The 20,768-nt window shown below is 43.1% G+C and overlaps 2 protein-coding genes across 3 annotated transcripts in view; one reads left to right on the forward strand and one right to left on the reverse strand.

Moving 5' to 3' along the window:
- Positions 1 to 20,768, forward strand: part of asb1 (ankyrin repeat and SOCS box containing 1) — a 230,980-nt gene that overhangs the window by 83,813 nt on the left and 126,399 nt on the right. The window lies entirely within an intron of this gene.
- hdac4 (histone deacetylase 4) overlaps positions 1 to 20,768 on the reverse strand; it is a 133,311-nt gene that overhangs the window by 19,824 nt on the left and 92,719 nt on the right. For both annotated transcript variants that reach the window (XM_085764291.1, XM_085764292.1), the window contains 12 exons: positions 20,388 to 20,595; positions 19,483 to 19,700; positions 14,731 to 15,003; positions 12,913 to 13,099; positions 12,351 to 12,484; positions 10,993 to 11,095; positions 9,513 to 9,559; positions 6,133 to 6,240; positions 4,208 to 4,263; positions 3,526 to 3,613; positions 1,927 to 2,046; positions 1,718 to 1,815 (listed from right to left, as the gene is read on the reverse strand). In XM_085764291.1, the coding sequence (XP_085620417.1) occupies positions 1,718 to 1,815; positions 1,927 to 2,046; positions 3,526 to 3,613; positions 4,208 to 4,263; positions 6,133 to 6,240; positions 9,513 to 9,559; positions 10,993 to 11,095; positions 12,351 to 12,484; positions 12,913 to 13,099; positions 14,731 to 15,003; positions 19,483 to 19,700; positions 20,388 to 20,595 (1,640 nt within the window). The remainder of the gene's footprint in view (positions 1 to 1,717; positions 1,816 to 1,926; positions 2,047 to 3,525; positions 3,614 to 4,207; positions 4,264 to 6,132; positions 6,241 to 9,512; positions 9,560 to 10,992; positions 11,096 to 12,350; positions 12,485 to 12,912; positions 13,100 to 14,730; positions 15,004 to 19,482; positions 19,701 to 20,387; positions 20,596 to 20,768) is intronic.

Below are 20,768 nucleotides of genomic sequence, written 5' to 3' on the forward strand. Positions count from 1 at the left end.
GCTTCAAGGCTTTCCCCCTCCGTTCATAAAAAAGTAGAGGAGAGCGAGAGAAGAGGGAGAGAGGGAGAGAGAATAAGAGAGCGAAAAACTCACACACGCACACTTACACTTCAAAGCCCTGTCATCTGGCGCTGCGGAGAGCTGGTTTGAATTAAGTTTAATTCTCCTCCTCTCTCGTCTTTCCAAGTTCATGGCAAAAGACGGAGTGAAAGGAGGAGGTGAGAGAGAGGGAGAGAGGGAGAGAGGGAGTGGGGGAGAGAGAGAGGGAGAGACGGTGCTTCTGGTTTTCATTAGGGCCAATTTTCTTATCTTTTTTCTCTGTGCTTTCTGGAGGCTCAAACTTGATCCCCTGCAAATGCAACGTGGCACAGGCCAGCGGAGGAATGGTAAGGTGCCGGCTGCGAGGCACGCATCCCCTCCCAGAGACAGAAAGGGAGGAAGGAGAGGACCACAACACACAGATAAACACTGAGATTGAAAGAGAGAGTGAGAGGGAGGCTGTGTGTGTATCAGGTGTCCATCCACATGTGTCTGTCTGCGTGCATTTCTACATGTGTGAGCACGCCGATGCAAAAGCTGCATCTGTGAGCATTTGAGCAGCTGTTTAACTGTGCTTTTGTGCATAATCATGCACTCTTGTATATATTTGAGCCAGGCCCCTTTTGCATTTCTATGAACTTATATTTAGCATGTGCATCCGTATGTGCACTTACTCTGAGTGTACATGTGAGCACAGATGGCATACGTGTGTGCAGCAGGTCTATGGCGTGTTCCTGTCCTGTGGGGTCTGTAAATTGTCCAATACTGCGACAGCCACGAGCGATTAATGACACCGGGGTCTGAGGTGATACACACCCAAACTTTTGTCTCAGTAAATATCATGTACAGACAGGAAGTGTTACTGGTCAGTGGTATTTCTTTCACATGAATAACACTCTGTACAAATACTGTACCAAGGTATATTGTGAGGCATACTGCTCTCACTGTTGGCTTCAGTTATGGATTATAAATCACGTCTATACTGTAGTATGATATACATTAGGTGGTTGTCATCGTTGCACGTGCAGACGGAAGACTAGAAAGAGGAGGATGAGGAGGGGATGAAAGCATAATGAAATGGAGAGAGGGAGAGTGAGTGCACACAGGGGTCTGGGGTGCATTAACGGGCTAAGGTGTGCTTCCGGGGGGGGGGGGGATTGCGTGCCAAAAGCTGCAAGGAGACAGTGGACAGTTTTTGGCTCCGGCCAGATGGACACACGGTCACAAAAATGAGTTCATCTTCAAAGAGAACTGGAACCAATCCAGACATGCTCCTTGCCAGCTGTATGAGCCAGTGATGTGTAAGAGACATGTCTGTGGTGAGTCCATGCCTCTATGCTTGTCGGCCTTACAGGCTCAGTGTGTGGATATATGAGGGTGTGTGTGTGTGGGAAGTTATAAATATCCCCAGACAGTGGATCTAATAGAAATCAGGTGTGGGATGAAGAGGAACTCCCTACCTACTCAACAGCTCCTGATAGACCGTTTGACAAATCATGTACCGCACAGTTAAAAGGCTGGATCATGACTGGAGAATCTGAGTGCTGCTCGGTTTTTTCCTCTATGACACACTCAGAGCACGTATTTAATGTCAGTTTAACGCTGAGGATTTCCATCTAGAGTTTGATGGTCCAGTGTTGAATTCTGCAGAAAGCAGCAGGTGGTGTTATTGTCTTACCTGAACGCAGCCAGATACTCTGCATCACTCATGGGAGGTTCCAGTCCCCCAGTAAAGGCCATGTTCACATTGAAGCCCACACCTGCTCCACTGCCCACCTAGAATGCATAAACACACACATACACATACACAGCTGGGTTGGTAAGGCATAAATGGAGACCAGCAGGTGGGTAAGGCAGACAGAAAGACAGACGAGCTGTCCTTTCAACCTCGTCAGGTGCTCCGCTGCCTGGGAAGAAGTTTCCATCATCGTAGCGATGCAGTGACAGGTAAAGGACGCTGGGGTCGCTGTAGAAGGCCTGCTGGGTGCCATTTCCATGATGAACATCCTTGAAACATAAAAGAGTGAGAGGTTATTGCAAAATTAAGGAGAAGAATGTCCTCAGCGTCGTTAGCCTTGACATCACTGCATCGCTGAAACCCTCGGCCCCCGAATGTACTGAAAAAGCTGGCTCGCGACGAGCGGCACATCAAATAACTTGGAAAATGAACGAGTTTCACAGAGAGCAGGCCACCAACCCCTGCACCTGCACCTGAGCTAAGACCAAGGAAATGACACTGAGACTGTAATAGTACAAGACAGTCAGGGCTGTATATCTCAGCTGCAGCCTGTGGTGATGTCAAAAAGAGATGGTCAGCAGGATTCAATAAAACACTCAACTTCAATCGTTAGTCACATTTGCCAACAACATGACATCAATTAAATGACCTCATTGTCTACATCCCAAGAATGCTTTAATACAGCGAGCCTGAAATGTCCTCGTTGGCTGGAGGCAGAGTGGCATGACAATGAGTTTTGCTAGCTGCACTTAAAGTCTTCATGCAACAGACAAGACAGGAAATGAAAAGGCCCTTCAAAGGCTTTTGGGAATGGCCATGACCAGCCAGGGACGCCACTGAAGAGCAGCGCGGCTACACGGCCGAGGCTTAAAGTTTGTCGTACCCTCCCATGAACTAATTTGTCCTCTTGAAAAAAGGGACAATGTTGGACCTAAAAAACAGAGATTCTTCAAGCCCCCTCTCTCTCTGACCCAGTGGTCTGAAGGCAACATGTTCCTAAGTATGAATGTGGTTATCTGTTAGAAGGCTTTCTGAAATATTTCAAATTTCTTTATTTAATTTAATTAGTTTTAATCGGCAGTCCCTTCGCCAGATGGATAGACATGTTGATAATAATTCAATAAATAAAAGCAATTAAAACAGAATACTGTACATTACATAGATTAGACATTAATTCATGCAATGTATGCTTAAAAAGAGTAATTAGCAAAAAGCTATTAAAACAGCATACATTACATAGATTAGACATACAAACCAATCACATTGGCCAATACACTGCACCAAGAGAGACAGGACTCAACTCATTTAACACTCAGCTGCATACTCAATACCAAGTATGCAGTATAAACACGACAAGAACACACAACACAAATAAGATGCTCGACAGCCATGGGAAGAACAGGTTAATAATAACACTAACAAAATCAGGTCAGAAGGTCCATTAGTGCCTGTGGTGTTCATTAACCCAAATGTGGGTTCATCAACTGATGTGTTAACAGTTGATGATCCTTTAGGGGTCATTAAAATACAAAAGCCTTATCTCAGCAGATTTGCTGGGACTCTGGCTACTGCAAAGGGAGTCACAGTGTCACCAAAACATTATGATTTCTCTTTAAAGGGTCAAGTACGGTATTCTACAGTTCCAGTTGTGTTTCCTCTGTGATTATGCGACTACACCTTAAGTAACCTGATATCCACTCACGTTTCAATAGGTGCATATAACACAATGCCGGCAGCTCATAACTCACCCAGTCCACAATGAGGATTTTACTGACGTTGAGCCTCTGCTGCAGGAGCTTGGCTGCAATGGCAACCGAGTTGAAGTAACAGAACCCCCTGAGAAAGGACAATGAGAAGGGAGGACGTTAACAAGTAATAACACATTTACAAGCTTGATGACGACTGTACAAAAACGGGTGGAGGAATATAAGAAAGTAGACATGTGTGTACTTTAACTGACCATTGTGTGTGTGTGTAAACTTAATGACTGTTTCCATACATCTCATTGGCAGAGAATGCATTTTTTATTTTATTATATTCGTCTGGCAGCTTTAGTAGATAGTTACTATTCAAATAACATTTTTTTCATAGCATTCCTCTATGGTTTAAATAATCCTCCTCTTCTCAACATAAATAAACTTTTTAAATAAAACCTCTTGGATTAGCTGGAAAACGTTCCAACAGGACAGCGACACTTGATCTTACAAAATATGATGCACTGTAGATGAAATGGAACAACCATATTTAATATTGTTCAAATTAACAGAAGCTTAGACTTCTTGTTACTGTTAGTTAGTGATCTGAATACTTCCACTAGCACATCTGTTTACTGGACGTGAAAGTGAATGTATGTAGTGAGGGAAACATTCATTTTAAGATGATATCATATGATCTGATCTTTCTCCTTGATCCTATTTCTAATCTACTTACATAGGTGTGCTCTCCTCAGCGTGGTGTCCAGGTGGTCGAACTACAGCAAAACCATTCTGCCGGGAAAAAAACAGGGATTATACACACAGTTAAATAAACCATCATGAAACTACAGGGTCTGATGATGCTGAGAAATCTGGCTGTCACATATTAAACTCCCTATGCACAGAAATACACACACACACAGGAATAAAAATACATTTATTATAAGTATCTACAGATATTGTATATCTTATATTTGAATGTTTCTACACAGGATAACTGTATAGAAAATGTTCTGTCATGATTGTAATAAAAAGCAACAAACAAACAACACAAACACATACAGTAAATGAAGTGATTCAGTCAACAGTTACTCTCAAAAGTGTCACCATACACTAGTTTTAGTAGCTTTTCACAGGCAGAGTAATTCAAACATGTGTGCACAGACACACACACACATACACAAACAAATGCTTCCATCGGGTCAGTTAAGGGGAGCTTTGTTAAGGCAGGGACCAGTGGGACTCCCAGCCAGTGTTTTTGGGGCTCCCACTGCTATGTGGGGACATTAGATAGATGTTTGGTCTGATGTGGAGCGAGGCAAGCTGGACTAATGATGTTGAGTCAGCTGCTGTGGATTAGCAGCCGGCTGGGAGATTATTGTAAAGACAACTAACATCGCTGGTTTGAGCAGGTTGCATAATACAGCATGTAGATGGGTGAAGGAGAGACGTGGATGGGTCGGCTGCTTGTCAGAGGTGTGGAGGTAGAATATCAAAGGATTAAAATAGACACGGGGAGAGAAATAGAAACCGCAGATGGAGAAACAGAAATATGTGTGTGTGTGTGTGTGTGTGTGTGTGTTTGTCTTGAGTAGATTTATGGCATCCTGCGGGGCACAGAGAGTTGTTGGTGCAGGTGGAATTTGGTAATTTGGCCGTGGATGATCCTCAGGGGACCTTGTGTGTGTGTGTGTGTGTGTGTGTAGGCATGTGTGATTGAATATATGTGCGTGCATGATCATATGTACACATGTGTGTAGGTTAACCTGAGGGCAAGTCAATACCTGTGACCTTTAACCCTAGTTGAAGCGAGTCCACATCATTCATGTTGATGCTGAGTTTTTCCTCCTGGAGCCGTGCAGTACATTTGATTTTCCCTTTCAAACCGTGATATTACCAATCTCACAACGCGCTGTATAGAAAGACCAGACCGCCTTTTCTTTGCAGTAATTATGCCCACATGCAGAAAAGGTACTGAGTGCCAGCCAGAAACTATGTGGTATGGCGTGCTACTGTCTCTCCAAAGAGCGCCATTAGTCTGTGGTATGTTGGTGCTAAGCTAACGCTCAGTGTGACGACTGCTCCGCAGGTGGCTGTGGTGTAATGCTAATAAAAGCAGGCCTGTTAGTGGGGACTGTTAGCGTTTGCAGTGCCCATGCGCCAGGACTCCCTGCTGGGTTCAAACAGTAAGCAGCCACGGCCACAGACACAGGAAGGCCGGCTGGTGGGCAAGGCATGACGGGGGTGGGGACGTCTGTCTGGGAGGTGCTAACGAGACTGCGGGATGGATGTTTCTGGAAGGGAGGTTTCTCTTTTTCTTGAGTTGTTTGAAGGATGAATGGAACGTTGAGTAATGATGTTTGATTCATCTGGTTTCAAAAAGTTGACATTTTTGATAATTAAGTTTTTTTCTGTATAGACATGTGGCTGAAATGTAACTGGGCCAGAAAATATGGGGAAAAAAGGCAGACAGAACCTGACGAGCAGGCTAAAATGAAACCCTGCAAAAGTCACAGATTTGTTTTTTTCTGAGGTCAATCTGAGCCGTGTGCCATGTTGGCTCCGTCTTAAAGGTTACAAAATGCTCGCAGAGAATTATGCAGAGACAAAGGTCACACAAACACGACAAAACATTTGACTCGGCGCAGCATCCAAACCAACCTTCAGTTCCCCTGATGCCACTTTGAAGACCAGCTCCACCACTGAGCCGACGGCCAGACGAGCTGCACTGGATGAATGGACCTCATTCCAAATGGTGTCGCTGTCCACCTGCCAACACACACACACAAATGCAGTCATGTGTTATTCATATCACTTTTTTAAAGTAGCTACAAAAATGCAACTTTGTGCTGTTTTCCATTTATTTAAGAGGTAAGGGATATTTGATAGTGGTGGTTTACAATACTTCAGTGTGACAGTAATTGTAAAACAGTGAGCACATTTGAAATCATTCAGCTCGTAAAACAACAGAGAGCGAATCTACGAGGCAGTAAGACATACTCAGAGGTTTAATCATGCAGGCAAATGGTCAGATCTGCATGTGCTGGGTCAGACTTTCTGGAGATTTATTTTTGCACCAAAGAAAAGCTGGATACTGTACATCTGTGCACAAAGCAGTCAATCAGTGAAGTTTGAAGGCGAGACACTACAGGCAAAAACACTGTTTTTTCATGCACTGATCAATTTTGAGATTTTGGGCTATTTTTCTTCCTTAACATGTATTCTTTCAGAAATGTCAAAAGAAATGGCAGAAAATCCACATTAAGGTGGTTATATTACTTAATTTTGTCTCTTTCGTCACAAGATTTCTCCTAAATTTACCAAAAGTTAGCATGCTACTGTGACATACTGTGCTGTGCCTGTTTGACCCATGTCATGTCAGGTATCACTGTAAAGCTCTCTCTCTCCTGAACAATTATGTAGGCTCCAAATATTTTACATAAAATTTGACAAAACTTGTAATAGAAAAAATATTTGTCTTAATGTAAGTGATAAACTTGGTAAGTTTCATGGTGATATGTGTTAATTTTTTACCCTATTCACCTGTAGTGTCTCCAAAATGAAATATTTATTAAATTCGCATCCAGCCATCGATCCATCCATATGTATCAATAAAGTCCATATAAACTAAAGCAAGACTGAGATACTGGCTGTTGTCAGTTTACTACTGATATCTAAGAAGTCACAGAACTAAATCAGAGACCTCGCTGAACCGAAGTGGAGCAAAGTTTGAGAGAAGTTGGGCCTTACTGCGTTTATTCATCTATTTACTGAGTGAAAGTAAGATTTCGGGATTGATTGTATGTATGTGCGTGTGTGTTTTGCGTGTGTTCAGACACAGGGCAACCATTCAGTGGTCAAGCCTGATTAATGCCGAGGCACGAACGGCCCCTCAGCCCCAATCACAACAGTGCATCCACACACGCATGTACACAAGCCAAATGGACCACAGTATTCTATGTGACTGATTGTACGCAGGGCCATGCACAGGATAATATACACACACCCTCCATCAGGCATAGCAGATACTGCAGGCAGATGGAGCGCATGATAAACACAGGGAGAAGAAGCTGGCAGAGGAAAAGAGGAAAAGGAAGCTCTGTGTGTCAATGTGTTTGAACTGTCCACACATGTGCAGAGCGGCTGATGCCAGAGCTCCGCCGAGGGGCTTTCTGATGTAAACCTGGGGCTCTTCTACTCTGAATATGTTAACTTTAACCTGTCAGACAGCCGAGGTTTTCATCCCCACTCGCCGCCTTTCAGTCAGTCGACTGGCCAAGTGGTGGATTAACCCCTCGACACTCAGCTTTTCAACCACCCGGCCCACTTTCCTCTGGTCTCCAGTGGCGGAGGAGTGATCAAGGCGGGTGGAGGACTCCATAATAACATCCACAGGGAAGAAAAAATGGCTCTTTTTAAGTTGTGCCAAGAAAGACTTTGTCATGAAATAAAAGTGTGGAGCATTTACCATAGATTAAAACTAACAAGGGGAGGGAGAGAGGAGGTATAGACATCACTGTTGATGAGCGACTGTTGGGAGACGAATGTGAAGAAACAGAGAGAGAGAGAAAGTGGATGATGGCATGTATGTAGTAGCCATGTCAGTGATTGAGCGAGCGAGCAACCGAAGAGCCAAGTGAGTGAGTGAATGGGAAACTGAATCATATATACAAGTCAGGTTAATGAGCACAAACAGATGCTGCTCTGAAGCAGCATGTGGAGACTGAGCCGTTTATTATTTCCCATGTTGATGTTAGTTTTCCCCCGAGCCAGGACTGGGACACAGGCAAGTCAGGAAAAAGTGAAAGGGAAGCAGTGTGCGTGTGTGTGTGTTGCATGTGTGTGTGTTTGGGTATGTGTCAGAGGTAGAAAAGAGCGGGAACGTGCTGGTATGACGGAATGATGGTCCTCCACAGGCTGACAGCCTAATTTCAGCCCCCTTCCTCTGTTATGTGCGTCTATGTGTTTGTGTGACTGTGTATGTGTATGTGTGTGTGTGTGTGTGTGTGTGTGTGTGTGTGTGTGTGTGTGTGTGTGTGACAGGAAGACAACAATTTAGTCCCATTTGCCATTATAAAGAGCAGAACAGAGCAGTGCAGAGCTCAGACTCTTCTTGTTCCCACCACACCAGCAACAGTAAGCCCTGAGGGAGGGGAGGGAGGGAAGGAGGGGGAGAGAGAGAGAGAGAGAGAGAGAGGGAGAGAGAGAGAGAGAGAGAGAGAGAGAGAGAGAGAGACAGAGAGAGAGAGAGAGAGAGAGAGAGAGAGTCTAGGAGTATAGAGTCCATATAAAAGTGTTGCAAAGGAAGCAAATACAGTATAGGGCAGCGGAGTATGTGATGTGAGTAGGTTCTGGACACTATGAAAAAGACAACACACACGCACACACACATCCATGTACACACACACACACACACACACACAGACACACATACAAACACAGGTGTAAGACTGTTCCTACATATCTGTTATATCAAAGGACCCACTTCCTACTCAGAGCCACCATGTCACTCAGTGATTGCAAAACACACTGGTATGCACACAAACAAAAACATACCCCCCACCCTACGGACACACACACACACACACACAGCTCGTATGCTGAAAACATCTGGTTACAATTACAAACATGGCGGAAAGGCAAGCAACAGCTTTTGTTGCCTCTGGTTCTAGGGGGGCAGTGTTTGTGTGTGCATGCAAGTGTGTTAAGATCGTGTGTGTGTGTGTCTTTGTTTGGTTCAACAGGAACAAATGGGACTATTATTTACGTAGGGGGCAGAGAGAGAGAGAGAGAGAGAGAGAGAGAGAGAGAGAGAGTGGGCGAATGAATCAGACTTATTACAGCAGTATTTGATGATGCTGGAACTAATGTCAGAGTCATGGAGCAGCACCAGTTAGGTATTGATTAGATTAACACAATACAGTCTGTTACAACACAATGTCCACTGAGTAAACCAGCATGACAAACACCGGGCCGCAATACCAGGCATGCAGACTTCACATACTCAATTAGACTGAATATTTATAGAATGATGAACTTACCCCTATGCCTCCGCATGGTAACCGCACAAACATGGGACTCACTGAACCTGAGACAGAAGGAAAGAGAAGTCAGAGTTAGAAGAAAAAAGTAAAAAAGAAACTGATAGAGAGTAAAAGGTGAGGAGGTGAAGCAGAAATATTGTGGAGTTTCTTGCACAAATGGGTGCACGACCTCTGGAACTGAGCATTTGACTTTCTGACCTAATCTAACAGTGAGAGTACACAGGGGCGTGCTTTAATTGGATAAGGTGAAGAAGAAGAAAGAGTCCCATTGCCTTAACAATTCCTTCAGCCTTTTGAGGGAAAAAAACAGGATTGTCAATATACTTCTTTCCTAATGGCTCAGAAAATAAACAGAAAAAAACAGCAAACTAATTTGATTTGGCTTCCAATGCAACTTCAATTACATTTTCCCTCCTCTTCTACACACAAAACTTTTTTTTTTTAATGCCCAACAGATGAAACACTTTACCTTGTTTGATAGTTTAACTTGCTTGTGTGTTTTCAAGCATTAAAGCCCAACTGCTAAAGGTTTCAAACATTAAACTGATCTCAATCCAGTGCTGACAAGTGGACTAGTGTGAAGTTTCATGAGTACATGAGCAGACCTCTGAAGCTCAATGGGCACAGCATGGCACTCTCATTACCAAGGTTAGGAGTCCAAGTCCCATTGAGCTACTTGCTAACCTGCTAAAAAAAAATACATGTGGCTAAAGGGAAAGAAACAGCCCTCCCCCCACAACAGTTGTGTCAAATGTTGTCAACAAATACTTTAATCCCTGCACAGTTGCTACCTTTCTGGGTTTATTACAGTTTGCATTTCCACTGTCTTCTTCTCCCGTTTCCATTGTGTATGCAAACCCACCTGTGTGCTGAATCTTGTACAGGAGTATCTGGTAATACCCCAGTGTACGCAGTAATAATAAGGGGAATTTATGTCCTCTCTGGAATGAAAGCTAAGATGACCACTGGGGTTTGTCCCTTAGGTTTTAGCACTCTCACACACACACAGAGGCTGCTTTGGCTACACCTGCTCTTAAAGCCACAAAGGCTCCACATAAGTGACTAAGCAGCCTGTGCAACTTCTAGTTTAACAGCTTCAGCGGGTCCTCACCTTATCGTAACACCTCCGAGACTTTATTAGATTGGGCCTTTTGTTATGACATGGTTTAAGCGTTAAAGCTGATTCCTTTAACAGACTCTGCAGATTCAGGGCAGACTCAGTCTCAGGACAAAGTTACTGAAAACCAAACTATGCTTGTATACAGGAACGTCAGTAACCGCATTGTTCCAGCTATGTCAAGTACAGTGAAACACAATTACGCTCAACACTGATTAATTTCAGCGGCGAAGCTACCTCAGTTTATTTGACTAATCTGGTGGGAGATGTGATCTGCAGGTGGCAGAGCAGCGCACATCTGGATTGAGTGTATTTGTCAACGCATGTTTGTTTGTGTATGTGTGTTAATGTATATCTTACAGTCTAGTTTCTGCCGCAGTGGGTTGGTTCCATACAGCATGACGTGGGCTTCAGAGTGGACTGTTTGCAACTCCTCCAGTAAGGCCTTCCTACCACGGATACACTGCACACGGAGAATATGGAGGAAGAAAAAAAACACATGCACAACATTTAACTGAGTCTCCACACTCACCATTCAAACTGTTACAGTCGCTCTACATGAGCACAAAGACAGAATGAAGAGCTGCATGAGTGTAGTCACATTGTGTGAATTTCAGGACGTGTTGTGGATATAGAGAGTAGTGATGGTGTCTGCAAGGCAACATTAAGGAAACTAGTTCTGGATCTTTCTCAAACTTTAACCTCAAAGTGTGTGGTTTTTGTTGGCAAAGACAAGTGTCAGTAGAAAGTGACTGAACACTGCGCCCTTGTGGTCTTTATAACAACCTACACCTGTGATCTTGAGACAGCGGTGAAAATGTTTTAATGTCGTGCACAAAATATTAACCACACTAAATATTTACATGAAGACAGACAAATGCAAGGTTTACATTGTAATTTGGATGAAGGAGTTAAATGTAGTTAGTGTTACTTTGTTACTTAGAATCTGTCTCTTCAAACTGGACACTTTTGGTACAAGATGTTACAAACAGCTGATTGGATGAAACTTTATTCTAATTTTACAGCAGTAAATCCATGGGGAATAATCAATCATCTAACACTGTGTTATCCATAGATTACCGTGTCGATTCTAGAGTTGTTGTCACAATACTAAAATTTCAAACTTGATACCCAGGAAAATACTCAATACCATATCTGATACCACGGAGAGGGGGTGACAAAAATATAAGATGCATAATTTCTTTAAGATCAATATATATATAGACAAATAACAAGATCAATGACATCACTATTTAACAGTTGTCTGATGAATCCAAAAAAGTAATATAATCATAAGGCATATATGACAAGAAAAACACAACAGTAATCTTACCGTACAGTATGACAAAAATATTTTAAGTAGTAATTGTGCACACCCCCTCACTCCCACGCACCCTCACTTTTCATCTGCTGGCTTGTTCCTCACTTCCTGTTCACTCAAACAGCAACACTGTTCTAACTTTGAAGAGTGAGAGGGTCAAGGAGGATTTCATACACACAGCCTTTCTCTGGTCGTTTGACTTGTTTGCAAAATACTTCCAAACAACAGTTGTGTCAACTACAGGAAGTCGGCACTGGTAGTATTCATACCGTTGCACATAAGAATCTGATCCAATTCTACTTTTTTACTGATTAGTATCTGAATATGGATTGTTTTTTTATAATGACAGTTGTCAGTAGTCATGATCTCCGTGTTTTAAGAGTGGCTGTGGCCTTACCTCACAGTGCACCCTCAGGCCTGTTTCCTGTAGTCGGGACCAAATACTCTGGATGCGTCCGGCATGCTCTGGATGCATGGTGGTGTTACCGCACATACACTGGTGCTTCTGCATCAAAGAGTCATACACCAGACCTGGGGAAAAAACACAAACCCCACCACACACAAACATTCACACCGACACACACACACAGAGAAAAGAGGTTGTATGTGACTATGCATCTTTGATAACAAGATTCCTGTCATCACACTAGAAGACATTAAGAATGATTATCTACTGCAGCTGCCGCATCATAAACAACAGGTCACTGGGAGAGGGTCCAGGAAGATGAGGTGATTTTTTGCACACTAAATTACTCTTACAGAGGTTTATACAACAACCAGCAACAGCTGTGTGTATACACACATCCACTGTTGGCTCATCATGCTCTGTATTTCCAGGAAAAAGATTTTCTCCAAGCTGCAATCAGCAGGATGATGTTGTGTTTCTAGATGCCTATTTAGTTTCATTTCATATTTAGCTGCACTATCTAAGCCCATTATTATTATATTTTCCCACAGACCTGTAGTAAACCGAGGCTTGGCAGGCGGCTCCGGTACTACCATGGGGAAGGAGGCCGAGGCTGGAGATGACTGAGCCCTGGACAGGGGACGGTGTCCGGCAAAGCTGACCGACAGCCCGGCTGCTTCCATGGAGGCTTGGTAGTTCCTCAGCTGGTGAATCCGCTGCTGCTCTAAGAGCAGAGCCTGCTGCTCTCAGTAAAACACACACAGACATGAACCGTGAGCACTGGACTGCAGTGTCTTTTTCGAGCCACAAGGTGGCAATAGACACTTTCAGATTGTAGGTTGATACACTATAGGATACTATTATATATACTAACTAAACTATTTTTTGGAGCTAAGGCAGCAAATTTGGTTCATATGACAACACCACACATTTCCAAAAAACAGTGTGGTACTGTAAGAAATTGCTTTCACCTATTGAATGACAGCATATTAACCCTGAGCTTTTAAGACACTCTTCATGAGAGCCTTCAGCTGAAAGACTGTTCTTAGCGCCGTCTTTAGACAAGGATAACAGATACAATTAACCCAGAACTGCTTCATCCTCCACTTGGCTTCACATGAAGATTATTCTCTCTTTGTGATTCTTAAGGATTCTGCCTCAAATACAAGATCATTATAACACATTTTAATGCGTAACAGCAAGCAAAGTGAGGAATCAGTCAGGTCTTTTAACTCTTGATTGATTCATAATGGTTTTGTTTGAAAGTCCTTCATGTCGAAGCTTGAAAAGTACCTGTATGTACCTGATTTTAACATGTAGGCCCGCTTTTGGTTCACAGGAGGCTCACCAAGCAGTCCTGTTATTCTGTTTCTGATGGGCATGTCCACTTACACTCCGGGCGCCATGGCGACAGAGAGAGGAGCGCCTGATTGAATTTGGCTGAGCGGACAGCAGGGATGGGCAAGACAGATGAGGACATGGTGTCCTGACTGTGCATGGCTCTATGTGTGTGTGTGTGTGTGTGTGTGTGTGTGTGTGTGTGTGTGTGTGTGTGTGTGTGTGTGTGTGGCCACATTGAGATAGTGATGGTGGTGCGTCCTTGGGCGAACGAGGCAAAATTGGAGACCCTCTGTCCAATGGTGGTTCATTATGTGGGCGTCTGTCTTGTATGTATTTTGAAAGATGTGGGGTCTCAGGGGAGGGAGGAGGTTTACTGTACATGCCCCAAGCTGTTCATGAGAACATATTACTCTGCATTAGCAGCGTATACGTAGTGTGTATAAGTGTGTTTTTGTGTAACTTGAGGGGAAAAATGTAAATACAGTAGAATAAATTATGCCGGAAAGTGGGCTGGACAGTCAGTCGGGAAGAAAGGCAGATCGAATTCAGAGTGTAATGTTTCAGTCACTACTAGTGCCATCTGTCACTGCTGTCAGACTCCCTTCATCCATTTATGTAAAACACCCCTACAAGAATTTAGATGTCCAATGAAAAACAATCCTGATACTGTTATTTCTCAACCTGAATGCATTTATATGATAATGTTACAGAGACAGACTTTGATGCCACCTTTAGATGCAAATGCACCATTTGCAAACTGATCAGTTTCATCGTCCTTGTTTTTATTTTTGCACTGAAATTTGAAATTCTAAAAAGGAGATTGAACTAATGCAATCTGCAATTAAACTAACTAATTCCATATCCAGTCAGTCTCCTGTTTACATAATTTATTTTTCAGCTCACTGCCCTTGTACTTCTTGTTTCACCTCACCCTGTTTGTATATTCTGTCTCTGTACCATTTATCCTTTTCCTGATCCCCCCTCCCCCCCTCTGCTCCCACTCCCAACTTCACCCTCTCACCGTCCTCACCTGTCTGAACAAGAAATCCTGCTCAGCCTGTCTCTCCTTCTGCTCCCTCTCCTCCTGCTCCTGGATGTCTGGGGGCTCCTGCTTGATGACCAGCCCCCGTAGTGGTCCCGTCTCCTGCACGGAAGTGGAAGAGGAGGACGAGGAGGAGGAGGACAGCCCCTGGTGCTCCCTGAGTTCCTCTTCTGTCTCCTCTGGGTGACTCTGATGCTGCCTCGCTGGCCCCGACACGCTGGAGCCCGAGGCCGAGACCTGGTCAGTGGGCTTGGACATTATCTGAGGAAGAAGAAAGGAGGTCAAGGGTGAGAGATTTACACAACATTGTCATGATTTTGAGTCTGATTTCCACTCAATCTTATGTTCTTAAAATATAAGAATATAAGAAGTGTTACAATGTACAATAAAACAATTAGTGCAAATAGGAAAAGGTCAATGCAAATGAAAACATGAACAGCCTTTTAGTTTTTGTTCATAGTAAATTTTGGAGAGACAAATTTAGCTTTTATGACATGAGAATAGACAGGCCTCGCCTTGTCTCACCTCGCCTCACCTCGCCTTCACAACCAAGAGAACATCAAGAACAATAATGTATAAAACCAGACCATTTGCACCACTTTAACAAGTGTACAGTTCACTGAAGTTGTTTTCACATCCAAAAATAGCCAGCTGATCGGTTCCAGCGCAAGAACAATGTAAATAACCTTAAGCTCAAGTTCAAACAATAGCTGACATTAGGCAAGCACTTGTACTTGTACACAGAGAGATAAACCAGATCTGTACTCTGGACTCTCTGGTTATTTATCTGCTTTAAGTCCTCAAAGGATCCACTGGACTATTTATAATTCATATAGGTATGTTCACTCTGCCTGGCCGTTTAACAGAGGAGAAAAACAGAGACAGAAACCAGGGGAGAAAGAAAGGAGGAATTATAGAGGGGTGATTTTAGGAGTCTTGTTGTGGCAGCTGTCCCTGTCCCTGTCGTCAAAGACCTCAACCTTGATGTGCAGGTCATGATTGGAGTGGACCACTGATTGTGCATGGAACACACGCACACATAGAGAGAGAAAAAAACAACACAAACACACACAGACAGAGACGCACACACACACACACTTGGCTGGCATATTGCCCAGGGAACAGTCCATTGACGTCAGAGAGCAGGCTCTTGCCTCATCCCAGTCCCTCTTCTCCAAACAAACTCAAAAACACTCTTCCACTCCCGCTGCACCGATTCGGCTCCTTCCTTTCTCTCTTGTTTTTTCTTTTTCTTTCTCCCCCCCTTCATTTTAACAGAGGAAATAGTTGCTGGGATATGAACATTAAGGGGGACAGACACTTAGCAAGCCTGTTGAAACGGTTGCTGGAAGACAGAGAGAGTGGGAGGTGGAGAAAGGACCGTGGTTATATACACAAACACTTGACACTAGTTGACTCTACATATTTATCTCTCTCTCTCTCTCTCTCTCTCTCTCTCTCTCTCTCTAACACACACACACTCTCTTTCACAATAATATTACTTAAGAGAGTACACCACAGGGTTGCCTTAGCTGTGTGAGGTAAGTCATGGTAGGCACCGGGCTCAGGTTGGAACAGTTTCAAGCTTCTTTCATTCCTTTCTCTGCTGCCAACATGCCCAAGTGTTAAAGCCAAATTTTACATTAGCAGGAAGGGCCCACTTTCCCTGCTGACTGGACTAAAACATGTGAACAAGGAGAGGAAGGAAGGTCGCAGATGACTCAGGTGTCACAAAGTAGTGGGTCTCCCGTGGTAAATAGGCTAAATAAATGTAACTACTCATAATGCAGACAGTATACAGTACCACCGGGGTATTTGTGAGAACTGTTCGCAACATTGCACTTTTACAGTGTGCCAGGAAAAAAATCTAATGGCAGCAACGATGGTCCTTATCACTGTGATAAAAATCAATCACTCCGCTGTCTGAAATGTTGTACTTCCTCATTTTCAAACAGAAAGTGTGTTGCAGTTTTAAAGAACCTGAATTGATTGCGAAGAAATCAGAAGCATTTCCTTATGTGTATGTATGTGTGTGTGTGTTTTCTTTCTTCTTTTTCTTGTGCTATGACGAGCTGGGCTATGAGATCTATTTAAATTGAATTTCATATCTAACTAATAATGTATCTGCAGATGCTCAAACCGGTTTTGCGGCTGTTGGTGGTTTTGCCGTTTGTGCGGAGGACGTGATTCCAGCCACAAAGGTGTCGAACCACAATATCTGCCAGTACTGAACATCAACTGCAAAACTGCAACACAGATCACTCACCCAAGGTTGCTCTTTCTTAACACAGTATGTCTCTGCCTTTGGTAAAGGATATTTATACACACTTGGTTTAACAATGACAAACTATTCTTTCAAACTAATTCAAAGTCAAAGCATCTCCCTGCTGCATGGTTATGTTACATGTTTTCACATTAAGATCAGGGCAAATCATTTAAGCTAATTGACCTTTTCATACAATGTAGAAAAATGAGCTGGCTCCATGTAAATGAACAAACATGAGTGTCTTTATGCCTCTCCATAGCAACAACTTCAACTTGGAGCCGAAGCTAATTGAAAAAATAGTTGTGAAATGTACTGGCTTCAATACTTTGAATGCACTTAAATGCAATGAAAACCAGGCAAGTGGACATAACGCAGGGTATTCACACCTACAATATAGTGGGAGGCAAATGGAGAGCCTGCAGAACAACACATCAACAAACTCTAGACACAGGAGCTCAGCCTGCTCAATAATATGGGTGAGACAAGTGGGCTAATCACTGAGCCACCATTATTCAAGAACACATAATAACAAGTAATAGTTAGATTTATAAAGAGGAGCTAAGATTTAACATTTAAAAGAGGCTATAGCCCTGCAGATTGTGGATTTATATTATTTCACCCTTACTGGAAGACTGCTGATACAGTTAGGGGAAATAATAAGAGTTGCAACAGCAGCAGGGAGAGTGGATGATTTATACTTGTTCCATATTTATGCACTGACAAAGGTAATGAGGTAGTAATTTGCACTGTTGTTCTATTGTAAAGTTAAATATTAGGTGCAGCCTCAATGATCCAAACAGAAACTTGGAAACTCTAACACAGATCTAAGGAGCTTTACAGTGGTCGTAATTGTGCCGATGACGGAAGGGTTACACATGTGGTTTGTATTTCTAAACATTATAAACTTTTGATTTGACTGAGTTATATTAAAGCATTAATTGTAAGGCCAAAAGTATTTTGTCTATGTTGCCTCTGATTTTATCTTTTCCCAATGTGATGTTGGCCTCCATACTTTCTGAGCCCAGACAGATTATGTAAGGTGTTTTATTTTTATTCAACTTAAAAATACAGTCACACTCGACAGCAGGCAGGAAATAACCATTACTGCACACTTGGTGATCGCTGCGTTGGCTTTTGTAGATTGCTATTATCTGATTATATCTAATTTACTTTAAATGTTGTAGTTGACAACATCTTAAGTGAGTGTTACACGATCCTGCACACTGAATTAGGGATGGAAACTCTGTGTCACTCATCCACAGTAAATTTAAGGCACTTGCGCTAAATTGGAATAAGAAAACCTGAGAAAATATATGATGATTTTGAAATAATCACAATGTTTCAAATGTGGTCTCGGTCTCTGGCTGAGACCGCACCAGGGTGTCACACAGTTCTCTACACATGAATGTTGCCGACTGGATGATAAAGTTGTATGGTCAGCTGGATGCTGTGTGGCTGAGTGATGTGGTTGCATCATCGGGTCGTTGCTCTTTCAAAGATTTGATTTGGTGCAAACCAGCAGTGCTGACAACTCAGTGCACTTGTGGGTCTCACTTGTTGACTTTTCTGAAGTCTTTCGTATAAAAGAAGAAAAAAATGCAACAAATCTAACAACTTTTTGGGCAAACCCTAGCCATTCATCACAGAGGACAGTCTCCGATGTTGTTCCTCCACCTGTCTACACCTCTCATTCAAGTTACTGCACAGCAGGTCATGGGAATGAGCTCCTAACTCTCTCAGAGTGATCATTTTTATGTAAATATGAGTAAATACAAAATCACATTAGTTTTTGTCTTGGAAATGGCTTGGTGACTGCTGGTCGACATGAGTCAGTCATTATTTAACACTTGTCCTAAAAAGATAAAGGGCTGAACCACACTGACCCTGCCTAGTGAAGGAGTATTAATACAACTTACTGTTACATGAAAATAACCAGGTTTTACACCTGGGCTTTACTTACTTAGCTGGACTCACAGCAGCAGAGGGAGTCACCAACAGCCAAACAACACACACATAATGGAGCTTAATCCTACAGGAACGCCTGCACGCACGCGCGTGCGCACACACGCCTTCACACATACACACACACACACACACACACATACACCTACAATGATGCAGTCGGTCATTTCCTGTGCGACCATATATGGAGGCAGCTTCCTCTCAAGCACAGTTGCCAGGGTGACAGGGAGAAGTAGGGAAACGTGAGCAGAGACAAGAAAGCCTCGCTAGAAGACTTGCTGATTGCAGGCTGATTCATCCTCTTGGACCAAAGACAGGATTCACAGACATTAACCACATCAGTGTCATGTATTTGGACAATTACTGCTACACACACGGACACACATGTACCTGCATAGGCTACTGTAGCTGGCTGCACTGCCGCAAAGATTTGAACACAGTTCTACACACAAACATGCATGAACAGCAGCAACACATCCATGCATACATACAGTACAGTACACACACATTACCTTGTTGATGATGTGCTGTTGCTGCTGTTGCTGGAACAGCTGTTTGTGTTTCTCCAGAAACTGCTGGTGCTGCTGCTGGACCACCAGCTGCTGCAGGGCCTGGGCCTGTCCACACTGCTGCTGAGGCAGAGGGGCCGACTGGGTTCTCCCCAGGGGACGGTGGCCCCGTGCGAGCTTGGAGACAGGAGATGATGGTAATGGAAGACCACCCAGGCCAACTGTGGTAAACACAGAGCGGTTAAAACAATTTTTTATTATTTCAATAAAAAATGGTCTCATTTCTTCAGCTTTGCCCAAGATTAGCCATAATTACATTTTTTTGCCCACTTAATTATAGCTTTTGTAAAAAAAAAAAAAAAAGTGCAGTGCCACATGATTATAATGCTCTGTTGACTCAGGGTATGTGTTTATCAAGTGTTCAGCTTCTCAAAAATATCTGCAATGAGTTTGTGGAGTGAGATGTTTTTCTTCTTAATAGATTGTAAAAAAAGAAAGAAAAAAAAGGAACAAAAAAAGAATAAAATTTGTTTTCTTTTTTTTTTTTTTTTTTTTTACATTTCCTTCAAGGGAAGGCACATATGAAAATACACTGAAGAGCAGGGTCATTTATCTACTTGTTCATGATATTTACACATGATATCACTTTTTCACCCAAATAAAGAGGAGCCAATCATCCAAAATTACACTGTTACTTATATCCTGTCATCCTACCAAGACTTTTTACTGTGTGTATTACAACAGTCAAATTAAGGAAATGTGCAGTTCCCACAGTCACACTGACAGCATGAAAGTACTGCAAAGTATCATTATGGTGTGAAATTGCTTCAGGGATCTGCAGAGACATTAGTTCTGACACCAGCTCCACACTGCCGAGAAGGAAAATAAATGTTGCGGAGAACACCGACCCATTGGATTATGGCTCTGCTCCAGCAGTACCATGTGTTGGAGGAGGGGGTTGTGGCCAGTTGTGCCCCCTCCAGCCCCCTCCCTGTCCAGCGTTGAAGATGCCAAGTAAGAGGGCAGGTGGGCGGTGGGGAGGAAAGGAGGGGTCAGAGGAATGCCCTGCTGTAACGCAGGCAGATGACTCTCACCATCTTGGTGTCCTGATACCACCTACAAAGAGGGAGAGAGGAAGAGAGCAGGAGACACAAAGAGGGAGAAGAAAAGAGACGGGCAGTGAGATGAAGAGAGAGAGAGAGAGAACCAGAGGGAGTGAGCAACACCTGAAAGACAGAAATCTACAAACAGACTAAATCCAGCTGGGTGATCTTGGTTTTGTAATCTGC

The sequence above is a fragment of the Trachurus japonicus genome, chromosome 21 (assembly GCF_045865225.1).
Source record: "Trachurus japonicus isolate A0001 chromosome 21, Traja_1.0".
NCBI lineage: Eukaryota > Metazoa > Chordata > Actinopteri > Carangiformes > Carangidae > Trachurus > Trachurus japonicus.